This window comes from Bactrocera dorsalis, unplaced genomic scaffold, assembly GCF_023373825.1.
Source record: "Bactrocera dorsalis isolate Fly_Bdor unplaced genomic scaffold, ASM2337382v1 BdCtg092, whole genome shotgun sequence".
NCBI lineage: Eukaryota > Metazoa > Arthropoda > Insecta > Diptera > Tephritidae > Bactrocera > Bactrocera dorsalis.
In genome coordinates, this window is record NW_026038143.1 from 1 (window position 1) to 14,729 (window position 14,729).

At 38.2% G+C, this 14,729-nt stretch overlaps 2 protein-coding genes and 1 long non-coding RNA gene across 8 annotated transcripts; 1 reads left to right on the top strand and 2 right to left on the bottom strand.

Moving 5' to 3' along the window:
- Positions 1–1,732: 1,732 nt before the first annotated feature.
- LOC105225837 (atlastin) lies at positions 1,733–14,729 on the top strand. 6 transcript variants are annotated; one of them, XM_029550036.2, is made up of 7 exons: positions 1,733–1,981; positions 12,629–12,923; positions 13,002–13,781; positions 13,846–14,001; positions 14,066–14,346; positions 14,420–14,486; positions 14,557–14,729. In XM_029550036.2, the coding sequence occupies exons 2-7, from the start codon at positions 12,729–12,731 to the stop codon at positions 14,683–14,685; spliced, it is 1,608 nt and encodes a 535-aa protein (XP_029405896.1). In that variant the 5' UTR covers positions 1,733–1,981; positions 12,629–12,728; the 3' UTR covers positions 14,686–14,729. The 6 variants fall into 6 exon arrangements, with proteins under 6 accessions (XP_029405896.1, XP_029405897.1, XP_049317694.1 ...); XM_029550037.2 differs by lacking the exon at positions 1,733–1,981 and adding an exon at positions 3,364–3,489; XM_049461737.1 differs by lacking the exon at positions 1,733–1,981 and adding an exon at positions 10,164–10,301.
- LOC105225836 (putative inactive tyrosine-protein kinase Wsck) lies at positions 4,641–8,401 on the bottom strand. The gene is made up of 2 exons (XM_011204481.4): positions 6,692–8,401; positions 4,641–6,623 (listed from the first exon to the last, which is right to left on the bottom strand). Exons 1-2 carry the CDS (start codon positions 7,949–7,951, stop codon positions 5,319–5,321), a joined length of 2,565 nt encoding a protein of 854 aa, XP_011202783.2. The 5' UTR covers positions 7,952–8,401; the 3' UTR covers positions 4,641–5,318.
- Positions 9,604–10,047, bottom strand: LOC125780116 (uncharacterized). Its single transcript, XR_007423563.1, has 2 exons — positions 9,920–10,047; positions 9,604–9,796 (listed from the first exon to the last, which is right to left on the bottom strand). It is a non-coding gene; the product is annotated as an uncharacterized LOC125780116 (long non-coding RNA).

Consider the following 14,729-nt stretch of genomic DNA (forward strand, 5'->3'; position numbering starts at 1 on the left):
TGGCCAAGACGAACATCAAAGACGAGCGACAGCCAAAATGAAAATCTCGCCAACAGCATCCATGCCGCCCGCCCGCCGCACCTCCTCGCATAACAATACTTCGGCGCTCGCGATGCCTGCTCCAAACTCACGAGAGCTCGGTAGTGTGCTCTCTGCTCGGTAGTTTTACGTCGGCAGGAGCCAACACCACCCGATGATGACGTTTTGCCTTGGTTTGTTGTTGCACCCAATGAGATGCTGCTGCTCCGATGTTGAGTGTTTAGTTTTGTTACTCGCTCTCGCATTTTTACTACTGCTACACCTGCCTGCCTGCTCTCACTATGGGAGAGCCAGTGGGCCTATTGGTAGTACATAGTCACATACATATAAAAATATGTATGTATATATGTATGTGAGTAAATGTTATGTATCGTTGTATGTGTATGCGCTTTTGAGTAGTGGTAACTTTCACGTTGGACATCAGAATGTTTACCACTTTCTCGCAGTCGAGCATTTTGGGGTGAATGAAGGTGTACTATGGCGGGCGACGGGCACAATAAGGGGTCTGATGTGTATTCAAATAATAGAAATATAACTGTATTGTGCGCGTTCTGTTACATAAATGCTTGTATGTATGTATGTATACAGTTATTGTTTTTGGCGCGTTTTACTCAAGTTTTCAGTGCCGAAGAATGGCAAAGCGAAGGCAAAGCGAGCTCGTAAAAGTTAAAAGTAAAAAATAAGAAATAGGCAAATAGAATATTTTAAAATAGAATACGAGGAAATAGAAAACTTTACGCGCGCATACCACTGTGCGATGGAAATGACATTTAAAAAGTTGCCAGGTGAAATATTTGCCTTATATATTTCTTTATCCTTATGGTATAACCTCTGTACGTTCAACGGGATTTTAAGGTTGTAATCTCAGTTGTGATTGCTGTAACGGCAGAAAACTTCTCTGAAGCAATTTGGAGTAATGCTGTCGAAACAATCCTTGGCCGAATAAATATCAGGGTACGTAGACCTGACTTTCGTGATAACGTTTGGAATCTCAGTCATTTTCTGTGGTTAACATTTCATTTTATTGTGTATTATCGTACGTTCAATAGGTTTTCATATCGTATATATGCGGTCCGCTTCGAAGAATCACAACCACATTGCATACTTTTTGAGGCACTGTATCGACACTTTTTGAACAACGAGCTTGTGACGTAAGTAAATATTTTGTTGCCTGTTGTTGTTTATTGAAATTTATTTCAATTATGAAAAGTGCAACCACCCACATACTTTTTATTAAACACCGCGAAGTTTATTTAACTGTGTAGTTTTCCTCTTAACTTTTGTCACAGTATTAATCTAAATTTTGATATTGCATTAACATTTTGAATTCAATATAGGTATGCGTGTTTTAACCTGTGTGTTTATTTGCTACAGATAATTACAAAAATATTTGAAAACAAAATCAAAACAAACCGGTAAAGAGCCTTGAAAATGCAACCAGCAATTTATAACTGAAAATGCAGGGTGACTCATATCACTAAGATTAAAACAACATCAGATTTCAATGAAAATATGCAAGTATCAAACAGTTTCGATTACAAAAGGAGTTATAACATGTATTCATTTTTTTAATTATTTTATGTATTTCTCCTTATAATTAAAAAAACGCATATTCATAAAATTCATCGCACTTGCTACATTTCAATTTGACACAACAGATATTAACTCTGCAACCCTAAATAAAATTTGACGTGTGTTTTAGGAAATCGTGTTATCTCGGTCTTCCGCACGATTTGTACGTAAGCATGCAACAAAAACAATAAAAATTTGTTGGAAAATAGTGTCAATATCCAACAAATAGATTCAATTTGCCGTCACTAGGAAAAAATCAAAAATTTTTGCGAGCAAATTCCATAGATCAACAAGGATATTAAATTTTTCCAGCTACTTAAAGTTTAAGTTATTGGAGTGTATAAAGCAGACTTCAACGCAATATCTATATGTAAGTGAAAACAATAAAGAAGTGACAAGCCACATCAATATGTATAAATTCTCGTGTCAAGTGAATATTAATTGTGCCCAGCCAGGAAACTGCATCAAAGTTGTATATAGGATGCATATGAATATTTTGTCTGATTTAAGATGAAGAAAAAGTAGGGCGGTAGGGCTAAAAGATAATAAAAAATCTAGTAAGTGAGATACTGTAACATCCAAAAATATGAGTAGTTGCATGTGAATTATTTAGGAACGGGGTCGTATGTTGAGAGAAGGGTGTTGATTACCTTCAAAGGGGTCGAGCAGTTTCTGCTTGAATACCAAAATTTCGATGCATATAAGCAATATGTAAATGTTGAGGCAGGTTTTTAACTGTTGATCTATTTCATAATGAAGCTGGATCATTGCATTAACATTTGTTTAGTTTATTAACTATTTTACCAGCATGCAGCAACATATTTTTATCAGTAATCAAACAGCTGAAATAAATTCTGATAAGAGCAAAATTTTTTGAAAAGTTTTACAAGTAATATCAATGTGTTGTTTAATAATTTGACGTGTCACTTGCACGGTAAACTGACCATCACAGAGGTTTGAAGGTTTTTAGTTTTGATAATCTATACCAAACTATGGAACTAGTTTTTATTCGTCATACGGAAGTTGTAGTGTACAATGATGATAAATTTATAGTAGAGTTAACAATTATGCTACAGTTACCAACACAATATTGAAACTTAGCAACATGCTTACTGATAACTTAATATGAGTATGCAATTTTATTTATGAGTCTAATATCTGATTCGAATCTAATCAAAAATGCGGCCAGGCTGTTGTTCTGAAAATTATATTCATTCGTTATACACAATAATAACATACAAAATATTTGTATATCCAGAAGTGGGTATATAAGTTTCTTACGAAGTGTGTAACGCCTAGAAAGAATCGTCGGCGACCCTATAAAGTATGTGTATAAATGGTCAGCGTGGCGGACTCAGTCGATTGGGCAAGTTCCGTCTCTCTGTATGTACATATATACACTCACTAATCCCTCCTCCTCTCTCAAAGAAACATCGACGAACTGGCAGGTAACTTTTGTTTTTCTTCTTTTGCAAGAATGCATAAGGCTGTATAAAACGACTTTATCTACCGATTAATTGATTTGCTTTTAACGATCTTAAATTATGACATCGAGGAAAAAGTTTATAGCTGTGTGAAATGAATTTGTTACCAATCATTCACAGCTCTGCTATTACTTTCTCTCTAGCTCAATATTTTCCATTTTTCATTAAAAATATTTAATATATAGGCTTGAAGATTGCATATGAATATATATACATTTCCTCTCTGTTAGCTATGATTCGTCTTATCATGCCGGTCACTTAGCAGTCCATCGACGATCGTCACTTTATTTAAATCGTCCATCAGTTCAATTAGTGAACGATGTGCATTAAAAATAAAAGTGCTCAGCTGTTAATTCTGTAGCGAATTGTGCTTTATGCTTTTTAATTTCGTTTGGTGAGCTAATTCATCGCTTCCTTTTGTATTCACAAATTTGTATTTAAAATGCTATAAAACAATAAATATTGCTACGTGTCTATGAAACATTCGTTTATAATTATATACACACACATTGTATAATAAATTTGCACGCAAATACGTGAGCAAATATGTAAATGTTTTGACTTGGTCGTTTGATGTTTTATATGACTATTTCATATAATTATTCATGAAGCCATGCATTTTTATATGATAATAATAATATAATGATATTTGAAGAATATTATTTTGAATTTTCATATAGAAATTAAAAAAAGGCAATAGCAGCAATTACAGTGGGGGTATCGGAAAAAAGGTGAATTGCATAAAATTATACTGAGAAGGGTTTTGCTTTTTGCGAACATTACAGGAAAAGTCTGTTGTTTGCGAAAAACAGTTAATTTTTTATTCTAAAAAGAAAAATTGTAAGAAATTAAAAAAAAATATCCAGCGTTACCTAGTAAATTATGTATATCTCATCTGGCAAAAAATTTGCACTAATCGAAATGAAATTGAGACAACATTATTAAGAAATGATGCACTCATTTAAAATAAAGAAAAATTAAAATCTTATGAAGGAAAAAATAGGTTTGCAGAATTCTTCCGAATGTACTAATACTAATAAAATATTCTGATGAATTCGATTATATTTTATATCTATTTGGTCAATCTGATATTTTCTTTTCAGGCAACTAATTGGAAAACTTTATTTTTTATGAACACTTGTTGCCAAAATATAGTTATTAATAATAAAAAAAATAATAATTAGTTTTACAAAATTTACTATTTGATATTACGCGAGTTTATTGTATAATTACAACGGTTTGTTGCACAGTCTTTACAATAAACATTGATAATATTTATGTGCGTATAACCAAACGATTTCTAAAAATAATTTGCATCTTGCAGAAAAAGTAAAACGTATGTGTGTTTACAAGCCTTTGGCGCTTCAACGTTAAATATTCTATGTTTACATAAATTTACATATCTACAAACTTACCTAAATATCTACATATGCATACCAAAATATTTAGAAAAAACCGAAAACAATGAAAATTAAAGCACTTATTTAATTAGTTTTCCTTCTTCAATAATAATAAAAAAAAAACTTTTGAAACAAATTAAAAGGATTTATCTGATAATGCCAATATACACTTTTTATTTTCACCGCTTTGTGGGCGTATAAAAGCTAGAAAACAAAATTCTAATAAAATTTTCAATCTGGTACATTTAAGATTGCAGTAGCTTTTAAATACTATACCACTAATATCGCGTGAAAATATTTTATTTTATTGCAGTTTGAATATTATTAAAGAAACTCATTTGTAACATAGCATGGGCTTTTATATTTCTAGTGTCTTCAAAAACAATACATTTTGTACATGTTGTTCCAACATTAGTATATTCGAATATTTTTGTTTATTGAAATGCACAGTAATTAAACTTTCCCTTGTCTGCAGGGATATTTGGCTTTAAACTAAAATAAATAGCTACATATGAGAATACTGGCTTTCTGCAATCAAAACGCTTATTTACGTCTAAAAAAATAATTTAAAGTAAAATCAAACAATAAACTTAATTTGCTACAAAATAAACAAAAAGTACATACATATGTATATTACAATTATTGTTTTAAAATTACACAAAACTAAGGTTTGAGACTTTAATTTTGTTGTGAACACAACTGTCGCAACCAAAGGCAGAGGCTGGTTTTTGCCAAACATATTCATATTTCCCATTCATATAAGGCACATTTGACTCGCTCCTTTGTATCCCTACAATGATTATTTTCAAAAAATCACATGTTGCTAGTTCAGCATTTCCAGCATTGGCATGTAGTATGGCAGCGTGTCGAGCACATTATCGCCGGGCAGTTCCGGCACTCGATCAAAGCATAACGCGTGTCGCGGTGATGTCATCAACTGACGCACATTATACGCGATCTCCTCGAAATTGATACGTTCACTTGGCTCTAGCTGCCAGCAGTTGAGCAACAGTTGGTACAGATCCTGAAAGACGAATGACGGTTGGGCAGGTCGTGAACCACTCTTAATTGCGTCAAGTAGTTGTTGTGTGTTTGTGATATTGGCATATAATGTGCCGCCAAGCGTACAGCACTCCCAAGCGACACAGGCGAACGACCACACGTCCGATTTGACGGAGAAATGTTGATAACGTAACGCTTCCGGTGCCAACCAGCGAGTTATGTCGATTTTCCTTTCGTTTTGCACATACGGAATCGGACCGAATACCGACACCTTTAATTTGGCATCCGCTGTGACGAAAATATTATGTGAACACAATTGTTTGTGCACCACTTTGCAGCTGCTAAGGTATTCGAGCGCGCTGGCTATCTCATAGATCCACTGTAGTACCAACTCCTCGGAGAGTGCAGTAATACGTTGCATGGGCGCCGTGTTAGGCACGCGCCTACTCTCGATAAGACGACGTTTCAAACTCACAGTTTGATGCTCAAAGACCAAATAAAACCAATCGGTGCTAGACGAGATGCCATAGAAGTCAAGTAAATGCTCGTGTCGTTGCAACTTTGAAAGATTGCGGAAGTCACGTAGCAGGTGTGCTTGCTCTTTACCCTGCAAATCGTCCAAAGCGAGCACATGCAGTTGACAGTCGGCGCTAGCTTCCGGCAATGCGGCAGAGATAAATTTGCCAGTAATTACCTCACCATAGCGTCCATCCGCAAATATGTCATTAACATTCATGCGCAATGCATTGCGAGGCAACCGTTTGCTGGGGTCCAAAGCCGAGATGAGCACATCAAGCTGCTGGCGGAAATTCTCAGCGGGCAGCAACTCATCCTCCACAACGAACCCATTGTTCTCGCGCTCGATAATCGGCTGTTGCATGGTCATCTCATGAGCATTGCGATTCAAACCTCCGCGCGCCTGGCAGGTCTTGTAGCGCAAATAGAAATACGTAAACACGCTGAGTATCAAACAAATGGCAAATACGATACAAGTCACGGTCAAAGCAATAATGGAAGCGCGGCCCGAATCGAAGGTGGCGTATTGAAAATTATCCAATGTAATTGCGTGTTGATCGTGTGAACCACGTGTATACAGGGTCTTTGTTACACCATTCAATGTGCTAACCTAATAAATTAGGAAATTTGTTTTCATATTAGTACAGTATTTTCATAAATAAGCAGATTTTAACTTACCAAACCCAAGCTGATGTGTATATCAGCGCCAGTCGTATTCAATGGCACATTCAAATAAGGCCCATAACGCCTGCCATCGCCCACAATAAATTGTCTTGTTCGATTATCATCCGGTCCATTGTAATCCAGTTGTGCAGTTATGTAATACGGCAGTCCATCATCTTGGGCCTTTTGCCAACCACCCAGTAGTTCGGTGTCGAAAGGTTGACTCAACGAAGCATCTACACGTTCCACAATTACCAGCACTTTGGACAGCGGTCCATTATCATTACGCATCGGCGGTATTTCTATGGTCATAGTGGAATCTGTTGTGCGGATCACACGTGGTTGCGACGGCGTGGGACTAGGCATACCCACTTCGGTAGTAGCGTGTAGTGAGGCATTGCCACATACCACCTGTGCGCACATTGCCTCGACTGTGATATTGTACTCGGTGGCCGGATGTAGGTCAGTGATTTCGAAGCTTGTCTCCATGTCCTGCACTATAAATTCAGGCTGCGGGAAAAAAGGCAGTGTTGAGTACGTGCGCAGTACATGTGTACGTATGCGAAAATTCGTAATCTCTTGCACTGGGTTCATTGCGGCGGCCTCAACGCCAGCCACAAAAACTTTGCTAGGAGACAAGTGCGAGTCCCAAGCTACTGTTATGGTGTATTCGGTAACGTTGTCCACGTGGAGATTGCGCGGTGCCGTTTTTGTGGCCCATATAGTTGAATAGTAGCTGTGTACACCAACGCCACCACAATACTGTGATTTGTCAGCTAAGCAACGTGTATTGCACAGTTTATCATCTTGACGATCCTTCGCGATGACATTGTTGATACAGAAACAACGTTCCGCGGATAAAATAGCGTAGCTGAAGTTTTGATGCTCACATATTTCCACACAAGTCCGTGGCGTCTTCGAGTAAATGGACTCCTGCAGGAGATCTGTGCGCGCAGTGTAGCAACCGACGTAGAAAAACGTTGACTCACCTGCGATAGGCACGATCTGCAATTGTTCGGTGTTTTGAGCGTTTGCTAAAGTTAGGAGTACGGTGAAATATAACAATAGCGATTGCAACATGCGGCCAGAACGTTGTGTAAACAAGTGTGTTGAACTGTTAGTATTACTGTTGGTGTTGCTGCTACCGTCGCTGCCATAGCTACTTCGCCAGGTGTGACTCCACGCTTTAGCTGGGCGGTGGCCGTTATTGTAGGTATTCTTTTGCCGTTGTGTGTGCACCGTTCGTTGAAGTGCTTCAAAAGTCTTTGCTGGCATTCTGAATGCTGCTGCTGTAGCCACTGTTGCTGGAATCCGACTAATTAAATGCTCCGTTCGCTTGGCGTTCAGGGTGCCACCCTCATTCAATAAACCTTTATTTACTCTTATCAAATTCGATTATCCACAAGCTTTGTTGGCGCACTAATTAAGTCTCTTTTCTTTTGCTGCTTTTATTAGGCTTTTGAATTATGTTTTGAAATTTCGCCAACGTCGGTCTCCTCTATTATATTTTACTATTGAAAATCGCATACGTTAGATCTGACGTGCATTCGCCCAGTGTTCTGCTTCATTGTCCAGCGATTATGCGATCCAACAAGCGGCAGCAACCAGTAACGTTCCATTTAAACACACAGCCAGTAATCGAATTGACTAAGCGGCGCTCACTTGTTTACTCACTTATTCGTCCCACAAACGACCACGACGACGACAACGACGTTTCACAGCGACAAAAGCGAGTTGAAAAGCCTGCGTTTAACCGAACGTCGTCTGGCGGTTATTACTGGTGTCTGCTATCGTTGTTACTTTCATATTCTCTGTTTATGTGCCGTTGTAAGCCTCTGCCGCATATGTACAGAAAAGAGATCGATGTTGAGCACACCTGGCGATCGGGGCAAACGTGTTTTTCATTTCATGTTTTTCTCCCATTCGTTTGTACATTCCACCGTTCGTAGCTTTATTGGAAACTCATTTGGATTTTACCTGTTTTTGCTTTAACCCGGCTTAAAAAGTATTCGGGCCATTGATGACTAATACCGCACCCTCACTGCTCGGCGGCCGAGAGCGAAGAGAAAAAGAAGTTTTGAGTGTGGAAAATATTGCTGAGAACAGTTTTTTTAAATACGAAACATGGCTTGTAAGAAAACGCTAACCTCGAGTTTGAATTTTCAAAAATTCTCCTCCCCAGTATCCCACCTGAAACTGGTCAGCAATAGTAAACCATGCTCAAAAACCCACTGAAATTTAATCTTACGTTTAAGGGGTCCACATGCAAGTCAGAAAAGGCGTTTTTCATTAATTTTTTGAAGGGGCATATTATTTAATAACAAAATAAAAATAATAAACATTTAATGGCTCTTCATATTGAAAAAATTTCGAAAAAAGATGTTGGGCCGTGAGGAAAAGTTTTCTTCTCAAAATTATCTAAAATCCAAAACCAAGAAAAAATATTACGACAGACTAACACGGGTAATGATCTAAGAACTAGTTAATCTTAGGCTCCCGACCCAAATAGGGTTAGATCGCCCAAATAAAAGCCCAGCAAACCCAACTCATCTAACACCCCTTTTCCTATGGTCTCACCCCGTCGAAACAAAACGTTTCATTGACCTGCCGTTAGATGACCACGGTGACAACCATACCACGCAAATGGAGATTATATAACTGTTAAAAGAGCAACAACAAGATCGAAGAACTAGTCAAAATGTTGATTTTTAACAAAAACGATGGCTTCCCAAAAAAGTAATTCTTTGTGAAAAAAGTTACAGTTACAGGCTTAAAAATGAAAATCGTTATCAAAATTCTTATTCCTTCGATTATAACCTTTCATATATTTAAGAAAGCGCGTGAAAACTTCCAAGTCTACTTGATTGAAATATTGAGAGGGAATCCCGTTAAGTTTAAAAAAAAAATCTTACAAATGCACTCATATCTTGAAATTATCTGAATTTTTTAATGTTCATAAATTAAAAATCGATTTTCAGCTAAAGCAAACTGCCATTACACACATTTCTCGTGACATAAAAAAAGTTTACAAAATACTGGTTCCAAGTTCGGCTCAATTGTTGACATCACTAAGCAGTGAACCATCCAACCTTCGGTTGAGACCGTGTTAACTCATTCTGGCTACAATGTACATATAAACGAGAAGAATATAAAACAAAACAGAAAGCCAAGCAAAAAACAGTAATTATACTAATCGAATCGTCGATGTAATCATCCAATATACAGATATATATGAGTACATACATATATGAATTTATGTACTTCAGCGATACGAGCAGGTTCTGGTTAATATATTCTTTGTCATGCTTCCAAATCTCTGCAATATCGTTGTGAGATCGATCGAAAGAGACGAGTGCGCAAGTTTTTCTGCTTCTGAACACGATTAACGCTCGCAACGAGCACAGCGCAGCGCCGGAGAACCCACTACGTTGACACTGTCTCTGCTCGTACACATCATTTGATTGTCGCGAATGGAACCGAATCGCCTCGATGCCAAGTGAACTGAACTAATCTGAGTTGGGGCACACAGAGCAGTGTCCGCGCTTTTGAGTAGCAATTCGACTGCGTGCGGTGACGGTTAATTAATTCAATTAAATCGTCGTTTTACCAAAAGCCCAAAAATCTGGTAAATACTTATTAGTGATAGAACGCCACGAGTAAATAATTCTCCATAATCGGCCACAAAAACAAGCACAACATTGTATGTGCATGTGGTTCTTGTGTTGTTGAAGTACGACGAATAGGTTGCTTACTACCGAGTTTACAAATATTGTTGACGTAGTTACTTTTGTTGTTGTTATTATTATAATATTATTCATAGTGTGGTTTTTGTTGTTGACAGTGAGATGTTTGATTTATGATAGTTTCCAATTATCTACGTATTTATATACTCGCCTATCTCCATCGGCTACAGATATTGGAATCTGCTTTGTGTACTGTTATTTATAAAGTGTGCGCTGCTGGTGTGCCGATGTTGCTCCGGGTTTCCAATAACAAGCTCAAGTTTATATTATTTTCGCATTGCTTTTGACATTGAAAAAATATGCACGCTTGAAGTTCAAAGTTTTGAAGTCCAAGTAAGGTGACTTCATGGCGAATAATCGTGAATGCAATTGAATGAGTGACAGAAAGGAAATAAAATCAAACTAAAGTGTATTCGTACTGTTTGGATAATGCATTAATTATAATAATTATAGCGTACATCAATGTAAATAAACAATAAGCGATAATAATAATGTTACCATAATATATTTGTTTAGTTTAATTTGCATATTTTTTACGAGTTTGTTGCACTACATTTTTTAATTGTTTTTATTTTTAACAATTTTATAAAAAAAAAAATATTTCCAAATGCGCAACAATTTTTAATATCCCGTTAATATAAAAACATACATACAGCATGTCTACACATTTACATTTTAAGCCAATGATGTTTGATTTTGTTGTTCCCTTTCAAGTATTCGCTTAATTAATTTTCTCTCAATATAAATGTATCCAAATGTTTCACTATTCCCAGTGTGGACGTCATCAGTTAAGGTATTTTTATTGAAATAAATTGTGATTCGAAAGCAGAGAGCGACTTGTTGCTCAATTAATTGATGTCGAAAGCCAAAGGTCTACACCATTTACACCCATAACTGTTCCCAGCCAAATTAAATAAATATTGCCTAACAATGCCTTAAGCAGAAATATATCTTAGTTACAATTTGCGAGATTTTTATTAGATATTTTTGTTGCTTTTGTTATTGTGTGATTACATATTGTTTTGTTTGGCACGAAATGAGTTCCGTTGCACTCGCTGTGACATTTCAACTAGAAAAATTGTTATTGTCAGATGATTAATCTTGAGAAGTATGCCGCAAGCATTAACGCGTTGAGCCCAACGCGCTTACGATACATCTACCTGCAACTACAAAACTGTAAAAGTGCATATCAAATGTATATGTGTGTGTATGTGTCTATGGCAAGACCAGAACAGGTGCATGCTGACAGAATAGGTGTAAGCTGCGGCACGTCTGCCGACACACATACACACACAGCGAAATTTACCTGTCAATGACTTGTACTTTAAATAAACCTTTAACTTTGAGTCTATTTGTAGTAAAACTTCCAATTTGTTGCTGCGTTTTTGCCCAGCTACAACCGCTGGCATCGTGTGCCCGCACTCCTCGCTCAGACAGCGCTAGTACTGGTATGTGTGGACAGCTTTAGCGGCGACAACGGCCGCCGCCGCCGATGACGAATGCAAGCTACCTAAAAATTTATTTTCGTATTCTAATAATTGCGAAAAAATGAAAAATTCACACTATCCCTAGCCATTCTATACATTGCGTTGAAATTATGCTTTCATCTCAACTCAATTTTATTTTGTTGTGGTTGTTGTTGTTCATCTTATTCATGATTTTAGTTTTTTGGCAGCTTCACATGGTTCTGTAGCATTTTGTAGCACTCTCCGCGATTTTCTCGCGCAGTGCGGTTGCAGGCACATAAGCTTGCCAAGAATTCGTCGTCTCTGTTGAGATGTTGCTTGGCAGCTGTTCTACATACAAACATACATATGTACACACATTGCAGCAATATTAATTTTCATGTTTTTATTTGCTCAGAATTTTTGCGGAAAATATTAAGTAATATTCAAATTTAATCCTACCTTGCTTTTCGTTCAAATTCTTTAGTTATTAACAAAAAATATTAATTATCCAAAACGTTTTTGAGAGCTTTACATTCTAGTACTAATTTAGGTTTGTATGGAGTAGGGTACCTTAGACCTACTTATAATATCACCTAAAAGAGGAAAAAAGTTAGAATATGGGTTCAAGAGACAATGACAATGCACATATTCGAAGGGGAGTTAGAGAATATTATGAGGAAACTGCCATCAATATAGAGACACATTTACTCCAAAGTTGGACAATCTCACACTACTAAACTCTACTCTCTCTCTCGTTCCAGCGTAATCTAAGGTGAAATAATTGTAGAAACGAGGCACACAAAACAATTTGCGGAATTGCCACTGTAGGCCGTATAGTAGGTGCACTTACAGCCATTAGCCATGCCTGGAACGGCAATCCAGATTATAAACACATCGGAGGAGCACACTTTTGTGCTCAACGAAGATGCATTGAGTGAAGTGTTAATGCGCGACGAGGTGAAAGATCGCTTCGTATGCGTCGTATCGGTGGCTGGGGCGTTTCGCAAAGGCAAAAGTTTTTTGCTTGACTTTTTCCTGCGCTACCTATACTCCAAGGTAATTGCAAATTCACACACTATTTTGAATTAATCATATTGAGGAACATATTTTTGACTTTCTCGTTCCTATATGTAGTATGTGCGCCATGATGTGGTAACCGATTGGATTGGTGATGAGAACGAACCGCTGACCGGCTTTTCGTGGCGCGGCGGTTCTGAACGTGATACCACTGGTATCCTAATGTGGTCCGAAATATTCCTGCACGATTACCCGAACGGCGACAAGGTGGCCATCATTTTACTCGACACACAGGGTGCATTCGACAGCCAGAGCACAGTGCGCGATTGTGCTACCGTTTTTGCGCTCAGCACAATGGTTTCATCCGTGCAGATATACAATTTGTCACAAAACATACAGGAAGACGATCTGCAGCATTTGCAATTGTTCACAGAATATGGTCGCTTAGCATTGGCCGATACAGGCAAGAAGCCGTTTCAACGCTTACAGTTTCTGGTGCGCGATTGGAGTTTTCCATACGAGGCCGAGTATGGCGCTCTGGGTGGCGATAAGATACTTAAGCGCCGCCTAGAAGTGTCAGACAAACAGCACCCGGAACTGCAGTCGTTGCGACGACACATTGCAGCCTGTTTCATGGAAGTGGCATGTTTCTTGATGCCACATCCAGGGTTAAGTGTAGCGACCAACCCTAAATTCGACGGACGTCTCAAGGATATCACACCCGAGTTCAAACAGAGTCTACGCACATTTGTACCGATGCTGCTGTCGCCGGACAATTTGGTATATAAGGAAATCAGTGGCCAACGGGTGCGTGCACGCGACCTCATACAGTACTTCCAGTCATACATGAGCATCTACAAGGGCAATGAGTTGCCTGAACCGAAGAGTATGCTTGTCGTAAGTAGTAATCGCTTTGAGTTTTGCCATAAAGATTGCCTAAAATATGCAAATTACTCTGCAGGCCACCGCCGAAGCTAATCATTTGACAGCTGTTGCATCAGCGAAGGAGCTTTACAATCAGCTAATGGAGGAGGTTTGTGGCGGAACCAAACCGTACTTAAGCACGGCACATTTAGAGGCCGAACATTTCCGCATCAAAGATCAGGCTTTATTCCAAGTAAGCAACAAAGTATTCTGAAGCCGTCTAATGTGTCCACTAATTATTTCTTTTATTCATGCAGTTCGCATCGAAACGAAAAATGGGCGGCGAAGAGTTCTCTGAAAAGTTCCGGCAACAACTGGATTTGGATCTGGAAGACTCCTACGTCACTTACAAAGCGCACAATGAGAGCAAAAATATTTTCAAGGCAGCACGCACGCCGGCCGTATATTTTGCCTCGGCAGTTATTTGTTACGTACTAAGCGGAATATTTGGCCTCGTCGGGCTCTACACATTTGCCAACTTCTGTAATTTAGTAATGGGTGTTGCCCTATTAACATTGGCGCTGTGGGCGTATATTAGGTAAAGGAACGCCGTAACTTGCCTGAAACTCGGAGCGATACTGAATTCGAAATATTCCATTATTTGCTTACAGGTACAGCGGGGAAATGGGTGATTTCGGTGTAAAATTGGATGAGTTTGCGACGTTTATGTGGGAAAACGTGAGTTCACATTTCTGTTACTTTTCTAAATTGTTGTAAATAATATTTATCTTACAATTTTCAAATTTAGTTTATGAAGCCCATATATCAGGGTTGCATGGAGAAGGGCATACAACATGTGGCAACGCATGCTGCCGAAGCGGCGGTCGGTGGACGCACAGCATCGTCGGCAATGAATGGCAAAGTGAAGAAGTCATGAGAATACGCCCAACGATCTCTTCAGCAACAGCAACAACAGCAACA

Excerpts from the sequence above, each read along its gene's own strand:
- LOC105225836 (XM_011204481.4), bottom strand. The coding sequence starts at position 7,951 with ATGCCAGCAAAGACTTTTGAAGCACTTCAACGAACGGTGCACACACAA. Across the intron at positions 6,624-6,691 it reads TACACATCAGCTTGGGTTTG|GTTAGCACATTGAATGGTGT; the intron begins GTAAGTTAAAAT and ends CTAATTTATTAG.
- LOC105225837 (XM_029550036.2), top strand. The coding sequence starts at position 12,729 with ATGCCTGGAACGGCAATCCAGATTATAAACACATCGGAGGAGCACACT. Across the intron at positions 12,924-13,001 it reads TGCGCTACCTATACTCCAAG|TATGTGCGCCATGATGTGGT; the intron begins GTAATTGCAAAT and ends TCCTATATGTAG. Across the intron at positions 14,347-14,419 it reads GCGCTGTGGGCGTATATTAG|GTACAGCGGGGAAATGGGTG; the intron begins GTAAAGGAACGC and ends ATTTGCTTACAG.